This window comes from Phaethon lepturus, unplaced genomic scaffold (assembly GCF_000687285.1).
Source record: "Phaethon lepturus isolate BGI_N335 unplaced genomic scaffold, ASM68728v1 scaffold26084, whole genome shotgun sequence".
Classification (NCBI taxonomy): Eukaryota; Metazoa; Chordata; class Aves; order Phaethontiformes; family Phaethontidae; genus Phaethon; species Phaethon lepturus.
This window is the reverse complement of record NW_010532993.1, coordinates 33,281-59,501: the sequence shown is the minus strand read 5'-3', so window position 1 is coordinate 59,501 and position 26,221 is coordinate 33,281. Positions and strand designations below refer to the sequence as shown.

At 37.9% G+C, this 26,221-nt stretch overlaps 1 protein-coding gene across 1 annotated transcript in view; it reads left to right on the top strand.

Annotated features, from left to right (window-relative positions):
- Positions 1–1,386: 1,386 nt before the first annotated feature.
- The window catches only part of CDC42BPB (CDC42 binding protein kinase beta (DMPK-like)), a 54,422-nt gene continuing 29,587 nt past the window's right edge, over positions 1,387–26,221 (top strand). Inside the window, exons 1-14 of the mRNA XM_010285046.1 lie at positions 1,387–1,464; positions 4,973–5,068; positions 9,359–9,507; positions 12,481–12,574; positions 13,898–14,098; positions 15,876–16,124; positions 17,335–17,414; positions 18,420–18,586; positions 18,681–18,800; positions 20,682–20,815; positions 22,349–22,591; positions 24,672–24,782; positions 25,244–25,488; positions 25,608–25,713. Coding sequence (XP_010283348.1) covers positions 1,396–1,464; positions 4,973–5,068; positions 9,359–9,507; positions 12,481–12,574; positions 13,898–14,098; positions 15,876–16,124; positions 17,335–17,414; positions 18,420–18,586; positions 18,681–18,800; positions 20,682–20,815; positions 22,349–22,591; positions 24,672–24,782; positions 25,244–25,488; positions 25,608–25,713 — 2,064 coding nt within the window. The 5' untranslated portion in view covers positions 1,387–1,395. The remainder of the gene's footprint in view (positions 1,465–4,972; positions 5,069–9,358; positions 9,508–12,480; positions 12,575–13,897; positions 14,099–15,875; positions 16,125–17,334; positions 17,415–18,419; positions 18,587–18,680; positions 18,801–20,681; positions 20,816–22,348; positions 22,592–24,671; positions 24,783–25,243; positions 25,489–25,607; positions 25,714–26,221) is intronic.

Here is a 26,221-nt window from a genome sequence, read left to right as displayed (position 1 = left end):
TTTCATGACCGTGTGCAGGTGTGTACTAGGTGTTGCTCATTTGTTATGTGACCTGGTGAGCAGAGCTACATGCACTGAGGGATGGGAGGTTTAGGTATCTGCAAACGCAGGTGTCTGTCTAAATGTGAATGTCCCGTTCTTGTGTTACTGGAGAAGCAGTCATCCCCCTGCCCCTCATCTGAAGCTTCTTTACTGGTAAGGTGCAGGGGGTATTATATTTCCCTCTCCACTCCTCAGGACTTCTGACTTTGTATAGTGTTGCTCTGCTTGACACACTTTCCAAACTTGTTTTATAGTCAGCATCTTAGAGCTGCTGTAGCTCCTGAACCCGTTGTGGATAAGAGTTTTTAAACAGCAGAAGAGGCATGCTGCTGCTGATGATGTGATTCTTGTTACTTTTCCTGCTGCTATTCAGAGCTCTGTTGGAAGCAGTGAATGCTGGTTGGTTTTCTACTTCTGAAACAGAGGCGAGCTGAGAAGCAGCAGAAATACTCAAGCAGTCCATGTATAGTCCTGTGAAAATGGTGCTGTCTTAGTCACGATGCCTGCTTTTCTTTAGCCAGCTGGAAGAATTTTGTGGAAATGATGGCTTTACTACAAGAAGAATTAATTCTGGTCTCAGAGAATACAAGTTTTGGTCAAAATAAAGTTTTTGCATTCCTAAGCCTTGAAGTTTTTGTATTACTCTGGTTTTTCTTCCACTGTACAGCTATGTGCACAGCTACTGTTCATAATAGACCAGTCTAAGCAAGTCTAATACACAGGATGCATAGTAAAATGCTTCAAGTAAAATTATGAATAAGTAAAAGAATACTGTTCTTGCTTCTTTTTAAATATCTGCATACAGTACACAAAAGCATGTTAATTTGCAAATATCTTTCAAGTTTCTGAAACCTGAAATGTGAAAACAAATTAGTCAAATGCAATGTATTTCTATTGACAGCAGCCTTTCTTGTTTTCTCAGGCTGCACTTTTAAATGTTGCCTCATTGGCTGAAGGCAACGCCGTACAAGTATCGCTTGTTCTTGGCAAACAATACAGCTTTACTGCACATCTTCATATGAAAAGCTTCGTACTCCTCCTGTATCATCCGCCCCGTGTACTTACTTGATCGTGAGCACTTGACCACACCTGGTGTGCTGTGCATCATAGTGGGTAGTATAGGAGGAATATAGAAGGAGCAAAGACTCAAGCTGTAGTTTATCAATGTGTGACTTGATTGCAGATGACTCCTTAACAACTTACTTTATTAATTTGTGAACATTAAGCTGTTTGAAAATTGTGTTTCTCTTACCATGCTTTTGTGTGAATATTAAGCTATTTAAATATTGTATTTCTCTGACAGTGCTTTTGTTAAATAAAGATATCTTATTATTTCAGGTTGCAGTTGTTAAAATGAAGTGTACAGAGCGCATTTATGCAATGAAAATTCTAAATAAATGGGAAATGCTTAAAAGGGCAGAGGTAAGTAATATGGTTCTTTAACGCAGAGAATTTTTTTAAATGGCATTAGGAAAATTACATTGAAGCTCTTCCCGATTAGGAAGAATTATTTCATGAGCATGGGAGCTTCATTCTTTTTTCTTTTCTTCTTAAGCTGTTTTAATGCAATCAAGTCTGACAGTCCCTTCCAGGCATCTGTTGTTCTCAGCATTACTGTGTATTCGTTTACCAGACAGTCTGCCCTAGTTCTTACCCTGAATTTATTGGCCAGATTTTTGTTTACAATAAAGGCACGTTAAAGACTACATGAAAGCTGAGATTGGTGCTACTATGACATTCACAGCTGTATACAAAAACATTATGAAAAGGTCTTTTTTTCTCTCACATTCAGAAAGCATACATTAAGGAGCTTTGGATCCAAAGTTTATAACAGGATTTATATAACTGGTGAAACTATAACTAAATATTTTGGAATCACAGATTCAGATTGTAAAACAAAACGTGTTAAGAAGGTAAACTCTTTAAGAAGGGTGTTTTTGATGGAGACATACATTGTCACAACAAATTATGTAAATTGGATGGGTACTTCACAGATTAGGAAAGGATCTACTGAGAATGTGCCATGGGAGGTGGCATATTCCTGGGGTACCTACTCTTGCATGGTGGAGGAATACCTTATGGCAAATGTAGTATCACATAAGTCAGCAGGTAAACGAGCAATAGAGTTGAGGGGGAAATCTGTGTAGTGCATCGGGACTTGCAGCAGTTCGGTTAAGGGGCGAGGGCTAGCTGCTTGCTGAGGACTGAGCCTGCTGACCCTTCCCTCTCCTATTCTTCTGTCCCCTTCCTGACACCTCCTCCCCCAGCCTACCCTTCCTAGTCCCTCCCTTCCTTTCAGTGAGTCGGTGCCAGCTCTTTTCCTGTGAATAAATCTCCTCCCTCTTGTGAAGCCCCTCTCCGCCACTGCCTTTGCCCAGTTTAGTCGCACTCTGTCCATCGGTCCATGCTCATCTTTACAAGCGGCGGCAGCCGCTGCCTCTCGGCTGGGCGCGCCCCCCCCCTGCCTCTCGGCTGCTCTTTGAGCTGTCGGAGGAGTTGACGCTCCTGGCTGTGCTGCCTCAGCGGTTCTGCAGTAAGCCTTCCCCTGTATGGGGGAAATTTCGTGCCCTTTCTAGACAGGTTTCAGTGGGGTTAGTTCATGATAGAATTCTTTTCAACCTTTGGGTTTAAAACCTTTGGGTTCGCTTGTAGAGAGCTCCCAAACTCTAATGGAAATACAACTGTGCTGGCTTACTTCAGTCATTTCTAAAGTGTCTTAATTAAATGGCCTACCTAAATAGCTGAAACTTTTACATGAAGAGATGTCCTGAGAAGGCAGCTCTTTACAAATTGTCTTTAAATTACAAGGCTAACTCCTCTTACCCTCTCAGGCAGGCAAGAGGTGGAATAAGGTTATCCACCAAGAAAGAGGTATAATGAGCAGTAGTTTTCCCAAAACACATTTAGAACAAGTAGCAGTCCAGCTAAGCTCTCTTTCCACTGATTTTCCCCATTTACAGAAGACAATAAAGGAACTGTCTTCTCTGCTGTGCCCCTTTGTCTTTTCTGTTCAGTTTGCTCAGTTGATTTGGCTTTTCTGGATAAGCAAGACTTTATAACCTGCACATCAAGTTCATAAAACATCTGTGTGTTAAAATTTCCCAAATGTGGTAAAACTTGTTAGCTTTTAAAATGAAGCCTACAAGAATATAGTAGCCTCTTAAGTGGGCAGTTCCACTGAAAAGCAGACTTCAGGTGTTTTATTATCCACTCTATGAGTGGGCTAAGCAGCACAGTGTTACACTGGTTTATGTTTGATTTGTATGACTTTAGCAAAGAGTTGTCTAAATACTGCTTATTTGTGTACTAGCTGCAAGAAAAAAATCATATGGTTGGAAGCCACTAAAATACAGGAAAGATTAGTGAATATCAACTGACATCCGTAAATGGGTTGCAAGCAAAAATAGGCATGCCATTTATGTTGATAAGGTGGGCCATTTGTATTCGTTGTTCTGACAGCAAAATACGTAGTCATTAGTGTATTAGTGTTGACAGTTCCAAGTAAGTCCTGACCGACGGATTAGGTAGCCCGTCGTGCTTTTTCAAGGCCTTTTAAGCTAGCGTAAGCAGAAAAGGAGAGTCTTACACTTTGAATTCATGATGCAAAGTGTTCAGCAGCATTACTGGTTTTGAAGTGTTCATAACATTCCCTTGCTATTTGGGGTTGCTCAGTGAACTGGATCAACGAACTGATGTCTTCAAAAATAAACAAACTAGTTTTCTGTGTTGGCAGCCTCCTCACATCGTGGTGCCAGAAGAACTGAGAAGTGCTGTGCTCTGATACTGTGGGCAAGGGATAGGATTACTTGGAGCTGCTGTTGCTGCCAAACTTTTTGTAGAGTACTTTGGCCTTGCATTCATAAACCGTTAAACCACTCTCAGTTAACATTTAATTACAATTTACATCTCTTTGCACCAATAATTGCTAGCTTTACAACATGGCCACAGTATGGTCTTCAGTAGAAATGTGAATTGACTTTTGCTTCCTTAGGAGGAAAAATGGTTGAGATACCTTTATAAGATGCAATGAGTATATGGTAAGGCTTGGGCTTCCCAGGAATGTCCCTTCTGTAGTACATATTTCTAGGACATCTGGACAAGTGGCAATGACAAAAAAAATAAATTATTGTCTAGAATCCAAACACTTGAATCTGCAGCTACCCAATATCCTAATAATGGCTTTCTGAATTGAGAGTAGAGGAAGAGTCCCAAGGTCTGCATCTTGATAGTTCTGATGCAATAAAAATGTTAATATGTTTTTATTAAGGAGGACTTGCCTGAAGTTTATGAAAGCTGTTTTTTTGTAAAGATGCTGAGAAAACCTGGTACACAGAGCTAGCTCTTCTGAAGTGTTGCAGTGTGCTATTTGAAGCAGAGGAAAGATTACTGAAAATGAAAATGTATTATACTAGACAAAGATAAGACTGTAATAGTAAAATCTGCTTATTTCCTATAGTGTGTTGGCAGTGTCTGGAACTGGAACTGTAATGTAAGAAAAGTATACATGAAACTCTGTTTTCACAAAGGTCTTTTTTAGAAGAACCAGACTTACTTTCCTAGAGCCATTATCTTTCTGCTACAGATTGCAGTGACAAGCTATCATTTTTCTGGCTTTAAAAAATACGTTAAAGAACAAAGCTTCAAATTGGTTTGTGGGTTTTTTGGTGTTTTGCGGGGGTGGTGGTGGTTGCGTTTTTTGGGTTGGTGGTTTGTTGTTTTTTTCAATGTCACAGTCAGGGTTAGAGTGACTGAATGCCTGACTACAAGCCTGCAGAGATTCCCTGGCTTGTCACTTGTGCAGACTGAATTCCAATGAACAGAGACCTCTGTTCAGTAATTTTAAATAATCCCATAAAACATCCATATATATTCATCCTGTGAAAACTACTTGTTGATGTTGACAATGTCTTTTTCCCCTCTCTTCCTTTAGACAGCTTGCTTCCGAGAAGAGAGAAATGTCTTGGTGAATGGAGATTGTCAGTGGATTACTACGTTGCACTATGCCTTTCAAGATGAGAACTATTTGGTATGTTTGATTCATCAGCAAATAAAAGCTTTAGGTTATGAAAGAACTTTATTTTTGGTACATTTAAGGATATTAGTGCAATAAATCAGTCCACCTCATGCCTCACAGCAGTATTTCAACATTCTTGTTTTCTCCTTGAAGAACTTCAAAGGACTGACTGTAAGTCCAGGAGACTGAGACGGTCATGTAGTACTACAGTATATAGAGGTTTAGTTAAGCACCTTAAATTGCCTAATCTAACCTTGCATAAAATATATCATGCTTATGTTTAATGTTTTGGCTAACAATGGCAAAGGTAATTTAAAATTCTATTTTAAAAAAATTATTAACTGATATTTTAAAAGCCTCAGGAAAAAAATAGCGTACTTCTTAAAGGTATTTAAATACAATATGTTTTTAAATCAGCTGATTGGTTATCTCAGTAGTTTAAGAGACTTTAGCAACCATTTATAAAGAAAGTCATTACTCCTATTACATTTTTTTAATGATGGGTTACTAGATCTGTAACATGTAAGCTATGTTTACTTTAGTCACAGAAGTCAAGAGGGTGCTGGCCAGGAGCAAAATCAGTAAAGCCCAAGCATACTACAATATACTGAACAATACAGCTTCTGTGTGACTACTTGAGGCTGGGTTTGTAAACCTGCTATTTCTGTAACAACTGACATAGTTCTAATGTAAAAGTTTTCACCTTCTTAACACTTTTTTAGATAGTACCACAGTAGCAAGTTATGATTATAAATAAGAAAAAAATGTATTAATAAAAGACTGCCAATGAGTTCAGGAACTAAGCATATGAAAGAGTTACGAAATACTCCAACATCCTCACCGATGCTGAAATGACACAGATTATTTTGACTGTCATGTTAAAAGTATTTTCAGAATAACAAGCGCATTGTAAGCAAAGATGTAGTCAGGTCTCAGACCTTCATTTACGAGCTATTTCCATTGAATGCTTTGTGATAGATCCAGATTTTCAACCTCTCAAAGTTTAGTTATCTCTAGCACAGCCTCCTGAAGATAGCTTATAATTTCAAATCCCACAGAACCAAACAGCCTTCAGACTTGCATAAAAATAACCTAGGACATCCTATAATGTAGTATTTCCAAGTAGCTGTTAAGAATGAAACTACCTAAGAAAAAATGGTTAGCTGTGCAAAGTAGCAGGTAATGACAGTATAGAGAGGGATCTAGTGTTGCTCATACCATTTTATACAAATCTATTCCAAGCAAGCTATAACGGTATAATACATTTCTTTTCCCAAAGTTCCCAAAGACATGTAGATGTTGCAGTTTCACTTGACAGCAGAATTTAGACATTTAGTATCTAATTTAAGATCCAGTATCTAAGAAAGCAACAACTGCCTGGCAGCCAAAGTCAGCAGATTCCTAGCTTGCCTGAGGTCTGGTTCTGCATGTGCCGATGCGCTGCCTTCCAATTTGGTCTGTTACTCAGCATCCATCTCATGTAAATGTCTGGTGCTCACAGATGGAGTGTATCTGCATCTCGGTCACTCTGTTGTAAATGATGCATGAAGAAATGGTGAAGCATCAGGAAGTGACTTTCATACAAAAACCTGGACAGAAGGTTCTCTTCCACAGCATCTTAGTGGTTCACTTGTCCAGGGGCTAAAAGATCTCTGTTCAGTTTGAAGAAGTTTATAGCCCCATTTTTCCACATCTTGGGACAGTGCTGCCATGTTACAGAACCTGGGCAGATTGGGTTTACTTTTTAGCTGTGCTTTCATCCTTTATCCTTGTAGAATGGAATGCAAAGCTGAGAACAAAACAAGAACAGACAATAGAGCTTGGTTCTCCAGCCTGGAATGGACATCGGTCCTCTGGAAGAGAAAGCTCTAGGTTCTGATATCTGGTCCCAGTGATGTTTGTGCATTATAGATAGTGATTCTCAAATGCAAAACCACATAAGCTAACCCTGAAGCAGAGAGAGAACCTTGGTGTCATCCCACACCTAGGGCTTTGCCATCCTATGGCTGCATGATAAAGGGTTCAAAATGAGACAAATAGAGAGAAGGAAATACGTTAAGGTACAAAAGTAGTAGCTGCCCTTGGAGAATCTAGAAGTAATTGGGGTTTTATTCCCTCTATTTAATATTAGTAGATCATGTGACGATGCAGAACTTAAATATAAGCAAGAAACACAAAATGTTCATTTTCTGGTTCTGCTCTTATAGTTTAAAAATGGTTTAGAGGCAAATACACCATGTAGTAGTGTTTTCTAAACTCATAAATGACACTACATGGAAATGCTAGCATGGCTTCTTTCTGGTTTCTCTCTTCAACTCAAAGAGACAGGTTGAGTCAAGATGAGTTAAGTGAGCCTTTGGTGATTTTGCTGAAGCAGATATGGTGTCCATGGATATTAGAAACCTGAAGTTCCTAATATCTTCCAGATTCAAATCGTTAGTTTTCTTGTGACTTACCAGAAAAATTTTCTTTACCAGTCTCATTCATGAAGAAGGGCATATGTGTGTTTGTCTGCTGTCAGCCTCTTAAAGGCTTCTGAGTATTTATGAGAGTATTTTGATGTCTTTTTTCCCTTTGATTTCCAACTACTCTCCCCCTGTTTGATGTAGTCACTTCTCTGGAAGAAATGTGATACTTTTAGATTTCAGCATCAGAATAGCCTTTATTTTAACCCCATGTGAAGGGAGAAGTGCCTCCCAGCAAGAAGATCGTTGTGAATTGGAAGGTGAATAAAACTTGACTTTCTTATAGAAGAGGTCTTACCATCTTCCACTGATCCAAGTGCCACATTTCATGGGTCAGCTGAGTTCTTGCTGAATTATGAATGCTGTGGGACCTGAGGGTAGTGCTTTACCTTGTCTCTTTGACAGGCAGGATATTTCAGCTCCCACAGAAGCCTCTATAAGATCTCCTAGCCTTGAATTTGAGATCAAATACTTCAATGCAAAATCCATTTTAAAATAAGATTGCTGTGTAGCTTTTTGTTTTCAATCATAATTGTTGCATGTATACAGTGTTCCAACACATGTTTAAAATTCCTTAATTTCAACATAAGTGATGAAATCTGCCTATCGGATTAAGCTATAATTTGAATAAGATGGAGAAAAATACCAAAACCTACGGCTTTTGGAGATGCTCTTTTAGGCCAAAAGACAGTGAGGAAATGGTTAGTATTGCACTTCATGTTCCTTTGTGTTCCTACCTTCTTTAATTTGCTTCCCTTGTGGAAGGTGAATCTGTGCCAGGGACAGTGGATTGTAGGTTGCTTGACCTTGAGAAGAAAAATAAGATGACTGCTTTGGAAAGTTAATTCCATAATAAGCAAAGTTATTCCTAAAACCATCTATCAAATCATCTTGGGAAGCATGGAACAGAATGGCTCAAGACCAGTAGAGTACTAGATACAGTTGTTACACTTGAAGCAATGGTCTGGATTTAGGTGGATATTGCTAGGAAATAACTAAAATGTAATCCTAGTTTTGTGGTATGAGAAACAAATAGCAATTCTGAGTCCTTCTTCTTTCACATTACCCTGTCTGTGTTGGTTCTTCCCATGGATAGGATGGTGGCTGATTAGCCTAGAAGGTTGTTTACTTTTTCATTGAAATATATTCAGAAGAACATGAACGTTTGAATTTTAAATTTTCCACTGTAGTTCCTCTGGCTTGACAGTGCTTCTGGCTTGTCATGGTCATCCCTAATGTATAGTGCCATCAAGCTCCTGCCACCTATGTTATGCATCCATGATGTGGCATGTGCCAAGATGAGTATTTAAGGATGTTGATGTGATAAGTCCCACTTTCGGAACCACTGCTAATATTGAAATGGTACGAAAACTAAAAGTAGTAACGAAATGTGTATTTTAGACTAAACTGCATCAAGTATTGTTTTTTCTTCCTGCATCCTCTGGAAATTGTCAGTTTAAGAGTTGATAACCTACATTAGTTTTGGTGACACTAGATAATTTTCTTTGTGTGACACTGTAGTTAAAGCAGAAATAAACTCACTCCAATTTACTCATTTGTTGCTGCCATATCTTGGTGGTTGGGTTTTGGTTTTTTTAATGGTAAGAACTGAATGCTGATGTGTCACCCTTACTGTGATTGTTAAAGGAATATGGTATGTTTTTACACTAAATAAGCAAATAAAAGTAACACAAATGACTACCAATTTTGACAACCCTCCCCAGGCATAGAAAAAAAATTAGTGAAATGGGTTTCTTTAAGCAGATAACTGATGAACTTTAAATTTTTTGTTACCACCTGTCTCTTGGTACTTAACTGCTTTATTTCTCCTTTTCAGTATCTAGTGATGGACTACTATGTTGGTGGTGATTTACTGACACTTCTCAGTAAGTTTGAAGACAAGCTTCCTGAAGATATGGCTAGGTTCTACATTGGTGAAATGGTGCTTGCTATACATTCCATACATGAGCTGCATTATGTGCACAGGTAAAAAGTACTGTCTCACTTGGGAAAAAATGCATGTACACGTACAAAGTTATAAAGATGTTACTACATATACAAATGGGCACAGTAGCCACAGGCAAACTGCTGTGGGTACTTGCTTACTGTGTACTGTGTAATAGCTGTATAAGCTATTACATTTTAAATACCAAGTTTTGATGGATTGATACTAGAAGCAGTGACATTTATCTGACTAACCTTTTACTAAAGCTTTTATTCTTAATTGGGCTTCTTGACTTATCCTCAGTTCACTTCATGAATATTTATCTGCCTTTGTCCAAGCCAACACAGACGTTTGAAGCAGTTTGAATTTTTTGCAAATGTTTAGACATTCTGCAAATTTTACGTACAGCAAGCCCATGATAACATCAGTGCATCTATTTACCTGAGGTCATCCTCAAATGGTTTTTGTAATGAGTGGGCATGTGCCTGTCTTGTTTCTGCACACAGGATGTATATTCTGAATCGGTGCCTACCATCATGTTAACTTAGGTTGTGTCCTGTAGTAGTTAAGAATATATCATATTCCTCATTCTCTGTCAGGGGAAGCGGGTCAGGCAGGTAGAGTACACTTTGTGTCTTTTCTGGCTTCCTCTTGGAGCAACTGTTTCAGAAGAGCTGTGAATAGCACAAGGGAAGCACTTGATAAATATTTTGTTTGCTTTTCAGTTTTAACAGCTATGTCAATTAGAAAGCAAAATTATACTAGTTCTGGAAACCTTTGCAGTTGTCTCTTTATATGCTGACTTTATAGCTTGATTTCAGTAAACAGAGAAGTCAGAAAATACAGGGTGTGAGAGTAGCGAGGTACTTCAGTGGCCGTACGAATAGGTTCATGATAGGTCACTGAATGTCCCAGCTCAGGAGAAGTGGACTTCATACTAGCTTTCTATCCGACTTTGTAGGTACATCCTGGCCAGGTCCCTTTACCTCTTTATGCCTTTATTTCTTAGTCTGTGAAATAAAGACAGTTTTACTGTCTCTTTTATAAAATTTATGGGTGAAAACTACTAGGTAAGTGAGGTGATTTTTATTTACAATTAATGTTTAAAAGACACAGGGAATTCTCAAACTCTTAAGACTTTGAACTCTTCTGTTTGGACTTTGATCACTGTTCAATAAATAAAAAGAGAAAAGATACATGAACTCTGTAATACTCCTGTGAGTAAATGTGGACAATATGTGGGGGTTTTGAAATGTTACGGGCTCAGAGAAGTTCACCAGAGGCACCATTGCACCCATTTCTGAGGAAGGGGGCCCAACTGACCAGTTACATCTTTGCATGGGGCTGAATGAATGTCTGTTGTGGCAATAGGAATGAATGGCTCTGAGGCCAAAACAAACGCTTTGAATAGGAGATGTATGAATGCCCAAGAAATTACTGCTTGGCAACTGAAATGGATTAGGAAGAAGCATGATTGCTCTGGAGAGGATTTCAAGGATCCTTTAAAGGCTTGTATGACCTGTTAGCTGTAGATAGGAAACAGTGGAGCTCGGAGACAGAGCATTAAGCTTTTCTGAACAGAAGCAGTGTTCCCTTAGGCAAGCAAGATCTGCATGCAAAGCAGGAAAGCGGAGATGTGTTGGATGAGATCGGCTCATGCTTCGAATGGCACTGTGAGAAGTGTTGTTTAAAAAACTAACAAAGAAAAAAATGGTGTATAGTTTTATATAAGCTTTAATAGTCCTCTGCACCTATTGTGCTTGACTTGTGGTTATGGGACTGTAAGGGAATCTTGACAGTATCTGGAACTGAAATGTATGGAATAAGTTTAAAAATAGAAAATTACTAATGGGTTTATTGGGAAAGCATAGTGAGATGGTCTAATTTTCTGGGTTAGTGCATATTTTTCTGTATTATAACAAATAAGTATGCACTTAATTTATGTTGACAGGCATGGATTGGCATTTACTATTTTGTCTTAAAACTGCTGATGAGCAACAGTATTAGTGAAGTTTCAGTAATTAATTTCAAAGCATTAGCCCTTGGTTAAAAAGTGTTAATTGAATTTTGTGGTCGAAAAATTTATCAGATTGTCAGGATTTTTACACATATGAGGACCCTTTGTTAAACCTATCATGTTTTTTCTCATAAGTCTTGTCAAGTGTGACACTGTGGAATTCAGCACCTTAAAAAGTCGCACATTGACAACTTCCACATCTATGTAGTAAGGTGTATTAGAGCACGATTTTTTTCCACATTCCTAGTAATTCTAGTCTTTTCCTCAAAAATTAAGCTGAAGCTGTTGTACAATTAATAGTATTTCAAAGTGGCATGGTGATATGCTAGCATGTTGGGAGCTGATCCTGGGCAGTGTTGGCTAAAGAAAGCAAAGGAGACTGGTATGAGTTACCTTGCAAGACTTGGGTGTTGTAGAGTTAGGGGAATTCAGCCATTTGTAGAATAACTGCTGCATGTTCACAGGATGCAAAGGCCTTTAGAAGCAAATGTGCTGTGCACAGTATATAGAAAGTCTTGAATAGCTGAAAAATACTGGCCAACAGAAATGCTGGACAAAATTTAGAGAAGCAGTAAAAAAATCTTCCTAGCTAAGAAGGTTATAAATCTCAGTGAAAAACATGAGATTAGAAGATTGCCTTTGGTCTTTCTTGTCGCTAAACAATATATTGTGATGCATATAATCTTGAAATGATGTTGTTGAAGTAAACTACATATCCTTACAGTCGTATGACTCGCTGTAATCGTCTGCTTGGTTATTTGGCCATTCAGAGTTCAACTTTGATGAGCTGAATCTCTGATGTAATCTAAGGTCTCAATATTGTGGGCAAAGTTGTAACTTCAGCGTGCAGAGAGGTTTGTAAATACTGCATTAAAAAGAGTTTGAATCCATGGCTATCCCAACATAAAATTCTTTGTTATTCTGATGCAAGATTAATCATCACAAGCAGAGCTAATATTATATATTTAAATCTTTTCACTTCTTTCTGTCATAACAGGGACATAAAGCCTGATAATGTTCTTTTGGACATGAACGGCCACATACGACTGGCAGACTTTGGATCCTGTCTTAAAATGAGTGAAGATGGCACAGTACGTATGACACAAAATTTAATTTGGTCATTGGTAGTGAGACCTTTTAAGTAATTTGCTGGTCTTAAAGCTATTAGATATTGTCAGTGTGCATCAGGGAGGTGATAGATTGTAAGCTTTTTGACATGCTAAAAGAATGTTTAATTTATAAAAACACTTTTGACGTCTTTGTCTCCTTGTTTTACAGGCTGCTACCTTTTAAAGTTATCCTTTGCTATGTTTTTCTATCTTTTACCTTTTCTCCTCCTAGCCATTTGGGTTCTCATGAGATTTTTATGAACTATCCAAAGACGCTGTGTTAAAAGATAGAAGCTGGATGTTGTTTATGTTCTGGAATCATAGGTGACCAGGAACCTAGAGGTCATGACAGACTTGAAGTATAAGTCATCCAAAATGAGGAGATAATAAATAAGCAGTTTACTTCTTACGCCTTTTACAACATTATGGTAATTGGCCATCTTGTGCACCAGACTGGATACACCCCTAAAAGCTAAATCACTCGTGAGGTTTTTTGTTTATTTTGCCTAAAGTAGGGTGCTTCCAGAGGTGCCAGTCCTGCCAAATTACAGCATGTAACATCGTTCACCAATTTTTGGCACAAACTCAGGTCTTGGTGATGTTCTGTTGTCATAAAATGCCGGTCAAAGATTTACCATATTAAAATGCAGAATGAATTGGAAGGAGGCTTTATAACTCTATGTGAAACCTGAGAACATACTCCTAGAGATGAGAGTTGCTCTGTCCCTGCCCTGATGGTGAGGGCTTCCCTTACTACTTGGGCACAGGGCAGTTCCCCCCTTACACCTGTATTGCATCCAGTTGCACATTATGCAATAAGCATTAAACCGGTTTATGACATAATAAAAGTAGGGAACTACTTGCCCTGAGACCTTGTTTTATGAACTTCAAATGAAAGTGTAAAACTTGGACATAATTCTTGAACTCTTTGCTTATTCATTTTTCATTTCAACTTCTGTCAGCCAATTGCAATTTTAAAGTATAAACAGGCACAAAGGCAAAACAAGAGGCAATATTGTGCTCTTGTCTTTCTGCTTTCGCAATAGCTGGGGTTATTTTGGGTTTCTATTGCATTCAGAATAAAACATATCAACTGATTTTGTGAAGTGGACTGGAACTTAATCTTTTCAGTCTTTGTTATTTTCTTAATATTTTCTTTATTTTATTGCTGTGATTTTCTAAACCTCTTCTTTTTCCAAAATCATGTCCTGGTGCCTCTTTTTGTCAGAAATACCAGTGTATGAGTAAGAAAGTTGCTGAGAGAACCTGAAAACATATGAGAATTATATTCATCTTATTTTTAAGGTACAGTCATCAGTAGCAGTGGGTACACCTGACTACATCTCTCCTGAGATACTGCAAGCAATGGAAGATGGAATGGGAAAGTACGGGCCTGAATGTGACTGGTGGTCATTGGGTGTCTGCATGTATGAAATGCTGTATGGTGAAACACCCTTTTATGCAGAGTCATTAGTGGAAACCTATGGGAAGATTATGAATCATGAAGTAAGAGCTATATTAAATCTCTATGTATTCACTGAGTTGCTAATGTTTACAGAGAAACTGTTATCACTTAAAGATACTGAAGTGATAGTACTTTGATTTTTCATGATGTTTAAGAATCATATTGTGTAGGTTTGTTGCTTCAGGTTTTAGGAATGTTTGCTTCTCTGAACTGCAGAAATTGAATTCTTTGTCAAATTGAAATTTTTTAGTAAATGCTGATGTTATTCTTGTTGGAAAATCTAAGCAGTCATCAAAATTGAAATGAAAACCAACTGTCATGTTAGGCCCATTGAAAGTTTCCTCTGGACTGTGCAGCAGAAATGAAGTAATCCATTATTTACACAGCTGTGCACAGTTTCTGTCACACTGATAACAGTACAAAAAAAGGAACAGGCAAGTCAACCGGTGTAGACATGAGCTGCATGAAGAACATGAGGTTGGGGGAAGTAGCCCAGAGTAGAAGTGCTAGGAAAATATGAACTTGAGCTGCTTGAAGAAGATGAGGTTAGGGGGATTGTCCAGGGTCAAAGTGGTAGAGAAGAGTTAGAAGTTCTGGGTGCATTTTGAACGTTAGAGAATAAGAATAAACCCGGTCATGGTGTCCCTTCAAGAGCTGTATTAGGAGGATGTGTTTATGTGCATACTCATCCTCGGTAGCCAGAAGCTGTTGTGTAGGGTGTATCGCTGTAATGAGTGCAGTTTCCTGCTGTTTACAATACTGTGCTCTCCCAGTGAAGAAGTGATGGATAAGACATGAAATCCCTGCTAGAGCTGGCACCCTTGCTGTGATGAATGTGAATCTGTCTCTTGCTTTAATTTCTTCAATGAACTAACTGGCTGCAAATGTAACCAGGGTAAATTCTGGCTGCCTGGCTCTTAAATTACTTGCCAGGAAGTTTGAAGTTGTTGGCCAGCAGACTTAGTATTTTAATCTCATTTGGACACACAGTCATTATGATTTTATGTTTTTCAATTGAAGTTTTAACATTTAATTTGAATTATGCTGGTTTGGTCCCTAATGATCTCATTTTAAATTGGAAAATAGTATTATAAAAAGATAAATATGCTATTGTCCTTTATAGAAAAAAACAAACCATAAAACCCTTCTTGACTATGCAGTAGAAGTAGTAGCAAGGTAAAATACAGAAAAAAAGTTCCTGATTTTTATCTAGAGTAATTTCAGATGTTAGTGTTAAGTACACTTTTAGATCTTCTGCTTGTTTATGATAATATAAATCTCTGCTAAATTATATTTTGGTAAGAAAAACAGGTATTTAACCTATAAATCAGAAAAATGCATCCTTAAATATAACAATATTTTGTGGAAAATTGACTAGCATCATGGATTTTTAAGAGTTGAAATTAATAAAATCTCAAGGAGTACCTCTTTAGAAAGTTGATGGATCTGGGACTAAGAATACGGTGAGGGTCTTCCTTTATTGTATGATGTTTAATATATTGTAGTGTGTCAAAATTCCTGTTAGAAAACAACAAGTTTGCTTTTCCTAAAAGAGTTACTCTAATTGCAGTTAGTTTCAAACAGATCTGTCTTAAAGAAATTGAGAAATGATTCCTTGTCCTCAAAATCCATTTTAAGACAAAAAGTGTATCACTAAACATATTGCATTGTGCTCTGCCGCTGCTTAGTGGAACTAGAACAATGTTTGATTATTCATTTCCAGTTTCACTGGTGTAATTTAGCACATGCTTTTTGAAACTACTGTTGAAAGTTATGGAAGGGATTCCTTCTCTAAAAATTTCTCGTTTTATTTTCTAGGAACGATTCCAGTTTCCATCACACGTTACAGATGTATCTGAAGAAGCAAAAGATCTTATTCAGCGACTTATCTGCAGTAGGGAGCGTAGACTGGGACAGAATGGAATAGAGGATTTTAAGTCTCATGCATTTTTTGAAGGACTTAATTGGGATAACATCCGAAACCTAGAAGCACCTTATATCCCAGATGTTAGCAGTCCTTCTGACACCTCAAACTTTGATGTAGATGATGATGTATTAAGAAATCCAGTGAGTCTTTTTTTTAAATATTACTAGTGCAAGTATACAACCTTGCTGCACTATAACGTAGTAGTGAGAACTTATTTCAGAATAAATGGGGTTTTTTGCTTAGTTTTAGTAAAAGGAGTAAGTATTCATTAATAAGCTGTGCTAATGAAATAAGGTTTGTTGTGTTTAAATTCCAAAAAGTCATGAAAAAAATTCCTGAGTCTAGCAGATTTAGTTGTACTTTCTTATGGATATGCACTGTGGTGCAGTCTTACCATAGTTTGTATGTGGTGTTCTTATTGCAGTCGTAATAACATGAATGATCAAAGCTGATCACGTAGAGCTGCTCTGAGAAATTTCAGAGGAATGAAACCTCATTAAACTGTTGCCATTTTTATCTGAACTAATGCATTTTGGCAATGGGAATTCCTTATTTTTCATATTTTGGCATTAAATAACATGGACAGTCAAAATTAAAACGTATTTTGGTGGGGAAAAAAAACCCAAAAATTATAGTTTCCCTTTGAGTTTACCTTTACAAGGAGCTTGTATTTGGATTTATTCCTTTTCAAAGGTGGAAAAAAAAATCTGTCTTCAGAAATACACACACATTCTTCATGCAGCTTGCAATCACATCTGTCCAGGTGAGACATCTCAGGCTGCTAGTTCTCCACTCACGTAAGAAGCAGGAGGTTGTTTTTTGGAGTGAGGACGTTGGTGTTGCCCTCCTCCATTTCTGCTGTGTAGCAGTTGACAAACTCCTCTCAGGAGGAGCAGAGGGCTTTTGTGGCAATTTGTTCATCAGCTTCTATTCCAAGAAATGAAGAGCTTTTGGCATGTTTTCTTATTACATATCTAACAATAACTAGCATGCTAAAACTAACAGCATGCATTTTGGTGCCAGGTTGGTTGTAATTAGGAACTTGAAATTTCATGTTTTCTTTTAATGGTTGCATTGTGCTTTGAACTTGTTGAAATGCTGCCCTTTCATGTGCCAGTTCAAGAGACTCCTAAATTCAGGTCATTATGTTAAGTGACCCAATCCAAAATAAAGTTTGTCCAGAGACAGTGGAAGGCTATACAATGAAGCATGATTGCCAATTGTGAATTGGTATGTGCTAAGGAAAGTCTTTCCATTAGCTGTCTCTCTTTAATCGTTGAGGCTAAATCAAATGCCTTGAGCTCCATGTGGGTTCTCTTTTGGATTTTCATGCATGTTGTTTTTATGCAGGAAGTGGTGCCACCAAGTTCTCATACAGGCTTTTCTGGATTGCATTTACCATTCGTTGGGTTTACATACACAACTGATAGGTAAGCAAAGGGTATGGTATTCATTAAATGTGTTTCTCAAATGCAGCTAATACTAGGAAATACTCATTTTTATAAACACGTAGAAAGGTTGATGTACGTAGCTGTACCTGTGGATAAACTTTTATCCCCCTTTCCCCCCTGCCCAAGTGTCTGAACATATTTTGATCATGCTTTCCAAGAGTAGATGCTTTTGTATTTAATATTTTATCTATCTGAAATGAATAAAAGTTAAGGGACTAGATGTGTCACTTGCAATTGAGTATAAACTTGCTGTTTGAGCATAGAGAGGCTGAGAGCAGGTCTTGTCCCCGTTGCAGGTCTGCCAGGAACAGTTCAGTATTAGCTCCTTGCTCCAAAGTCCTGCTGGCAGACTAACATAGGTGGTTCTGAGCATGGACAAAGTGGATGTGGACTTTGCACATCTTTGAAATGGCCTCCATCTGACTTCAGGGATCCCTCAAACATACACTTGTCTCTGATCTTAAGGTTATTCTGCCCTGTTTGTTCCTCTGTTAGTCCCTTTGCTGGGGTTTGTTACCCCATGCAATACTATTTCAGAAAGAACCCAGTACACACATCTCATCCTTTTCATGAAGAGTGCGATCATGTGGCTTAACTTAAATCCATCTTTGTCACACTTTCAGCTTTTGGATTTGTTTCTCAGCTCTCTCAATGTAGGTACACTTACCTTACTTCACTGTCAGGTAGTAGAAACCTTTGGCGTAAGAGAGTTAACATTTTCAATCACATAGGCAGTTTGAAAAGTGAATATACATCCACATCATTGGAAGTCCTGAATGCAGGTGTCTTAATTCTACAGCAGTATACACAGTAGCTAGGGAATAATAACTTTATGTACCCTGACAGTTGTCTCAACAGTAATGATTACTGCACTAATTGTTCTGGTAAATTTAAGGTGCGTATTTGGTAGAATCCCAGCATGTCACTGTTATAGACTGCTGTCAGTGTTTATTAAAATGTTCTAACTTATGTATTTGTTTTCAGCTCTTTATCTGATAGAGGCACTTTAAAGAGTGCAACGCAGTCTGACACTGTAACCAAAGACATGGATGTACAGCGTGACTTAAAGAACACTTCACAAATAGAAGGCTATGAAAAGAAAATACGCAAATTAGAGCAAGAAAAGCAGGATTTGAACAGAAAACTGCAAGGTTAGTGGATTTGTTTGTATTCTTAGTTCTGCTCATTAGGAGGAATTGGAATGTATTTTATTGAAAACCTTTTTCTTCCTTTTCTGATTTTAAGAATCTACACAAACAGTGCAGAACCTCCAGGGTCCAGTGTGTGTTACAGTAAATACAAGCCGTGACAAGGAAATAAAAAAACTAAATGAAGAAATTGAACGGTTGAAGAACAAATTAACAGGTATGCCTCTGTCATGGTAATTATAGTAATGTAATTTAATATTACTGGAAGTAGAAAAATATGTACTGTGTTTTTTGCAATAAATAGAATTAATGTTCTGGAGGTGCTAAAAAAAAAAAGAGTTTTTTCTAAAGTCTCATTCAATATTAAGAGGCATTTCAGTTTTTCCACTGAACTTTTTCTGCCACTTGCTCAGCCTGGTAGCATATACTAGCATGGGGAGTCTAGTATACAATTAATTGTCTAGATGAGTTCAGATAAATATTTTTTCTGATGTCTTTAGAAGTCTCAAGAGATCCTGTTCTCTTAATCCTCCTTTGCGGGGGGTGGGGAGGTGAGTATTGTTTTGGAGGGGTTTTAGGGGAGGTGGGTGTAAGAGGCAGTGAGGAGAGAAGACTAGTTGCTCTTTAGTAACATAAGGGGATAGGTGGGAGGATGTGTAATAATAGTTCATGTTTAAATATTTCTGAGCTCCTGCTGTCTTTGTGTTTCTGTCTGGTGATGCATTAATTGGGAAGCACTGAGCATTGCAGAAAAACAAATACTGGCATCTGTCCTGAGAGAAGACTGACTCATCCATATCACTGAAAATCTGTTGCTTGACAATGCTATTAGTTTATCCATACAAGCCTCCTGTTAGCATCTAATTTTTAAGTGGGAATCAGTGATAAACAAAATGGTAGTTTTGAATCCTAATGATGTGGCTGAGAGGTTTATAGGGACCTGTAGTATAGCGTGAGTTCAGATGCTGTGCTGCTGATGCTGACTTCCCCCCCCGCCATTTGGCAATATACCCCCTTTGCAAGTGCATGCATTGCAAAAATCAGCTCAGCTTTCCTAAGTAGATTATCCTTTCAAAAAAAGCTATTGTTGTGTATTCTGGAATTAGGTTTGAGTCAAAATAGTTACATTAAGGTGCTACTTCTGCAAATGGTTCAGGTTTATCCAGCACTTCATCCAGTGGTGTCCTGTTAAATATAAAAACTACCAGTATGGTCTGGTTTAAAAATAAGTAGTATTGGTTAGTTGTATAGAATGGGAAGGCATTTGTGCTGAAATGAGAAAAGGAATAATACTTTAATCATTACAGCAGTGCTTGGGATCCCTGAATACATTGGTCCAATTTCCTGTTCTGCCACAGACGTCAGTGGAACTTGAGTGAGACAGTTATTCCCTATGCAATTTCTTACTTACTTGTTTAAAGGTAGTAGTAATTAAAAACAAATGGAAAAGAGCAGTTCATTTTCTTACCGGCTTTAAGACTGAGCAGAAATATATAAAGGTGGTTAGCCTGTTGTACTTAAAGGTGGTAATTTCAAATCAAATTTGTTTAATTTTCTTTGAGAGTAAAGAGAGAACTGCTGGGAGAACACACTGCCAGAAATACGGGCAGTCAGGTCTCCAGCCTGCCTTGTGCAGGGTAGTATTTCCTTCCCATATTGTGAGTTCTTATCTACTTTAGGAAATAAATAGTCCTTTCCTGTCTTGCTGAACGCACTAATGACTGTAGCCTTGCTTGTCATATAATGAAAGCTATTTAGGAGACAGATTACTGAAACTGGAGTTCCAACAACTCAAGTTTATTTCAGTGTTTTCAAGGGCTAGAAGTTGCATTCCTCAAAAACAAAACAAAGCTCTGTGCTAAGGCTTTTTCACTTTAACAGATCACAGTCTTTAGGAGGATTTCTTTAATAGGCTGAGAAAGCTAAAATTATTTGGAGCTGTCAATGCCCCAAAGTTACCTTAAACTATCCAAAATGGTGAGAATGGTGAAGAAGTTGATCTTCCAAGCGAAGTGATAACCAGTTTGCTTCAGTAATGTCACTTGCTTCATTGGTGTAAATTTGTGACCAGCTACCTTTAATATGTATTAATCTACAGATATAAGTAAATTGGAAGCACAGCTTGCAGATGCAGTGGCATTTCGACAAGAACATGAAGACTCTATACACAAGTTGAAAGGACTAGAAAAACAGTGCAGAGTACTGCGGCAAGAAAAGGAGGACCTTCATAAGGTATTGATTCAAAGATAAATACCTTTTTAAAATGGTCACATAAAGCAGTTCTAGAACAGTTTTATTGTGATTGCCGTTTTAGTGTTTAAGGTGCTGCTTTTTAAAACTATACTGAGATGTTAGTGAACCCATGAATTTCATTAGTAATAACAGTAGTTTTCCAAAGTGGCACACTTTCTTTTTTGGAAGTTGATAGGCATCTTACAAATTTCACATGTGTTCTGCTAGATGGAACAAACACCTAAAGAATGGTTTTAGCTTAACTATCTGATTATTCTCAAATATTTCAATATACACAGGAGTTATACTCAGAACTATGGCTAGTCACCAGTCCTGTAGATACCAAAAAGCATGCATATATATATATATATAAAAAAAGAGTTAATAGAGCTAAGTCACTACTCAAGCTTGAGCCTACTTTCTCTTTGTAATACCAAAAGGTTAATTATTGCTTAAGGCTGAAGATTACTTTTATGGAATTGCTGAGTTTGTTTACTGTTGTGTAAATTACACCTTTGCTTCCTAATATGTAACGGTATCTTAGCTTGTCAGCAAAATATTTTACAGTAAAGTAAATAGGGGCTTTGCATATACTACATGCCACTTTCAATGATACCAAAAAAAACTACCAGTAATTAAATAGCTAGTTTTGGAAAGTCTAGCGGTCATATTGTTCACACGTCATTTAGATGAACCCAAAAGTAATCCACGGGCCAGAATCACTGGGGTTTTGTTCACTAGAATTTAACAGCCTCTCTTCTGTCTGTCAGTCACTGGTAAGGGTTATTCACCAGAGTGTATGAGTAGTAGAGAAGGCACATATGCTCCTCCTGAACACATGCCTTTTGGGAAGTTAATGAATGCTCCTGAAATACCCCTACTGAAGACAGAAATTTTTAGATGTCCTTCGCCAGTATACATTTATTCTGTTGTCTAGTTCTGCTCTTTTTCTTATTTTTTTTTCCCCCGCTCTCAAATGATTTTATGTAGAACACCCAATTTGTATTTTAATCTTGTTAATTTTTGTTAACTACTTGCTGTAAAAGAAACAGCTTTTGTACTTTCAGTTAAAGTATTAGAGCGTCACAGTTTGTTCTAAGGTATGTTTGAAGAATTTCACAAGATTTGCTGCAGCGTCTTAGTGCTGGTACAATGTATTTGATCGCTCCCCTGAATGTGCTGTCTGCTAAAACATACCTTTTAAAAATAATTGCTATTGTGCAGGTACATGGTGGTAATCTGAAGTTAAGTTATTTGGAAGTGAGATGGCCTTGTATAGTCAGATTTGTAAGAATTTTGGAACAGCAAAGGTACTCTTGCAGCTGCCATACTAGAAGCAGAGTAACTGCTGTCTTGGTATGTTACTGCAGCTGCTTAGCCAGGAAAAAAAAAGGTGAAAATTAAGTATTAGAAATAATAATTAAAAGTTACGTGAGGTGGTTGAACTTATATAGGTCTACTTCCTTTCTTCTTGCAAAGAATGTATGGAGTTCAAATGACTTTTTTTGTTGTTATATTTTTTATTTAAACCAGCAACTGGTAGAAGCCTCAGAGAGATTAAAGACACAATCCAAAGAATTGAGGGATGCCCACCAGCAAAGAAAGCTAGCTGTGCAGGAGTTCTCCGAGCTCAGTGAAAGGATGGGAGACTTGCGGTCCCAAAAGCAAAAGCTGGCCCGGCAGCTTCGTGACAAAGAGGAAGAGGTGGAAGTGAGCATGCAGAAAATTGATGCTATGCGACAGGACATCCGTAAATCGGAGAAAATCAGAAAAGAGGTAGCTTGATAAAATAACTAACAATAACATGTTTCAGCTGCTGCTTATCCAGTGTCTCATATGTGACTGGATTGAAAAATCAGGACTGTTAACAATAATTTACTTTGTCTGCAAGGAATTACCCTGGTAACTCTTTTGTATAACTTTGCTCCAGATTACAAAATAGATCTTGATTTTGTTTCTAAAAGTTTTACTGATGTATCAGGAAATGAACCCGGTCTTCTTTTTTGTTTGTACTCAGGTTGATGTTAATGTGGAGGAAACTATTCTTGCTATATGCCCAGCTTCTTAGTTCTTGTGTTTTGATTCTTGTAGACTCTGACTCTTAAGTCAGCTTGAAACCTAGAAGGCTTCACATCTTCATGTCGTTTAAGGTTGGAGCATTCTGACTACTGTTTTTTGTTTTTCCAACTCTATTTTTCTGTTCAGCTGGAGGGAGGAATAGTGATTGAGACTAAATAGGTGGTTTTCCTTTCTCTGTAGTTAGTCGTTGTGGAGAATGTTTGTAATATCTTTAAGAAAGTTAATTTCCAATTAGTATTCTAGGTAATTTATAGTTCTACATAAGTTGAAGTGGATAGCCAGAAGAGGGCATAACAAACAGCTATTGTGGTTAACCTGGAGTATTTTCATTACTGAAAAATCATCAAATTTTATGTATTCTCTGGGTGAAGTGTAGAAGAGAAATTTAAGAGCTTTAGAAACATTGTTAGAAAACTTTAGTAACTTAGTAAATTCAAGGGCAGTCTATGAAAATGTAGTAAGAGATGAAGTTTCTCAGACTTTTATCCATGAAAACAAGTGATAGTTAACGGGGAAAGGCAAAGGTGTCTATGGCACCGTATTTGATGTGTATGGCTGTGGCACCTCATCTCTGGAGCAGAGTGCAGCAGGCATTCAAGTGTTGTTGCTTATTCAGTTGAATATTTCCATGCAGGGCTTTATAATCTCCAGTCTTTGTTCTTACAAATTTCTCTGTTCTCCCTTTCCTAACAGCTGTACCAATCTTCTATTCAGAACATAGTCTGTAAGTTCATTATTTTGGCCCCCAATTCTAAATACAATCCTTTTAAAAACAACTTTGCTAGTTGAATTTGAATGCAGAAAATCAAATCTTACTCCTCCTGTCAGGTTTTAAAACTGTGCCAGTATTGCTTGAATTGCAACGGTTGCCTTAGTTGCCACTAAATTGTCTTTCTGATAAGCTTTGTGAAGTCAGTAAATGGATGATCAAGCTTATTTTGTTCTATAATTGCAACGTAAAAGTGTTCAGTGTTCCTATTTGAAGTACTTTGCAATAATTTGGCTCAAAGCTTGGGATTTTTAAGCTGCCTTGGTAGATGCTGAGGCACGGAGCTGACCCATAAATGTGGGGGACTTTCTTCTTTCACAGCTGCAGTGACTTCCTGGTGCTGTTTCCTTCTCTTAGCATTAATAGGAGCTGTGCAGTTATCCCTGCACATACTTGGTGTAATTCATATCAGTACAAAAAGCCATATAGTAATAGTTCTACTTTTTGGGACATCTGCACGGCTCGGCCTTGAGCAGAAGGAGCTGTGGCATTGAGAAGCTGGTAAACAGCTGGACACCTGCAGGGCTCAGCCTTGAGGAGAAGGAGCTGTGGTAAACAACTAAGAGGAAGCAAAGGAGCGCGTGGACACCTGCAGGCGGCGAATCCTGACTGTGTGAGAGGCGCGTGGACAGCGTGTGATATTTTCTATATAGCCAACTGCAATAATGTGTGTAACAAGCTGTAACCAATCGTGAGTGTGTGCGCGGTGACTAAACAAAAATTATGATATATATTGGAGTCAGACAAGACAATAAATGGCTTCAAAGTATAACTCTCATAGAGTTGTGAAGTCCATCTTTCTCCCGCATCTACTGTGTGAGACAGATGGACGTCTGGATCAATGAAGACAAAACAATTGTTGTGGCATTCTGAGATGATTGTTACAGTAGTGTAATGTAAAATAGACATAAGGAAAAACTTGCTGCTCATCCCTGTGGAGGAAAGGAAATGAATGATACAGATAGCACTATGTTGTGTTGAAATGACTTAAAATTACTCTTGTTGCAGATGGAAGCTCAACTTGAAGAAGTTGTAGCAGAAGCATCAAAAGAACGCAAACTTCGTGAGCACAGTGAGGTCTTCTCCAAGCAACTGGAAAATGAACTGGAAGCTCTAAAGGTTACATGTTTTTTGACAAATTTTTACTCATGACACAGGAGCTGCAATACTTACTTAATTGTTGATACCTGTCAGAGACTTAAAAACTACAGCATTACTAGAAACATGACCTAACGTGTTGAGATTTATTTGGGGTTGTTTTTTTGCTTGAAGTACTTTAATATCTCATTGGACATTTGTGTCTTAAAAATGTCCAGTTTATGAATTCTAAGAAGATACTAAACCAGTGTCACCCAAATTTGTTATCTCTGCAACCCATTTGAACCCCTTATTAGAGTCAGGGAATCAGTGCAGTCACTTATGGGCCTTAATGCTTGGAGACAGGCAACCACTTTTAAGTCACTTAGTGCCCAGATAAAAATTTTTCCAAAGTACCACCAGTTCGACAATTCTAAGTTCAAATAACGTTCTCAAAATATAAAGGTCATAGTCTCTTCCTGATGGTTTCTCTTCTTCTGCAGCTGAAGCAGGGAGGCCGGGCAGCTGGTGCCACACTAGAGCATCAGCAGGAGCTTTCCAAAATTAAGTCTGAGCTGGAAAAGAAAATCTTATTCTACGAAGAGGAGTTGGTCCGTCGAGAAGCATCACATGTTTTGGAAGTAAAAAATGTGAAAAAGGAAGTACACGATTCAGAGAGCCATCAGCTTGCACTGCAGAAAGAGATCATGATATTAAAGGATAAATTAGATAAAACAAAGCGAGAGAGGTAAGCTTTTGGGCATGATTCATTAACTATGGATTTCTTTTTTGTGTGTATTGTATCCCAGTCTACATGTTCAGCAGTGTTACAGTATAAGTGTTTCTATTTCTTGTCCTTCTCCTTAGGCACAGTGAAATGGAGGAAGCAGTAGGAACAATGAAAGAGAAATATGAGCGGGAAAGATCTATGCTCTTGGAAGACAACAAAAAGCTAACAACAGAAAATGAAAGGGTAATTATTTCAGGAAATATTTTTTAAGCAAAATAGAATTCTATCTTTGTTACTTTCTGATGTTGAAGTAGTCTACTCATTGATCAGAACAGATCTGTAAATGCTCAGGGAATATCTGAATAAAACAAATGTAGTTTTTTACATACAAATGTCAGAGATCTGGCTAAATAGTAACTTTAACATCTCAGTACTGCTCTTTGTGGGATTGATTCCCACAGCTCAGAGCGCACCACCACCTTCTGATTTCTTCATGAAGGCCACACAGAGAGGGAAGCATTTACAAAGACTGCCTGCCTTCCCGAATGCTTACAGTTAAACCTCATTCCTCTCGATGGCCTCTACACTCACTTTCACTCACTTTCATTTTCCTTTGTTTTGGATTGTTCTGTGTGAACTGGCAATGTGCTGGTCCATGCTCAGGAGCTAGACTCCAGTTCCACAAAAAAAGAACCCACTCCAGTTCTTTGATCTTTATTAGAACTTCCAGATAGCCCAGCGTGATCTTGTT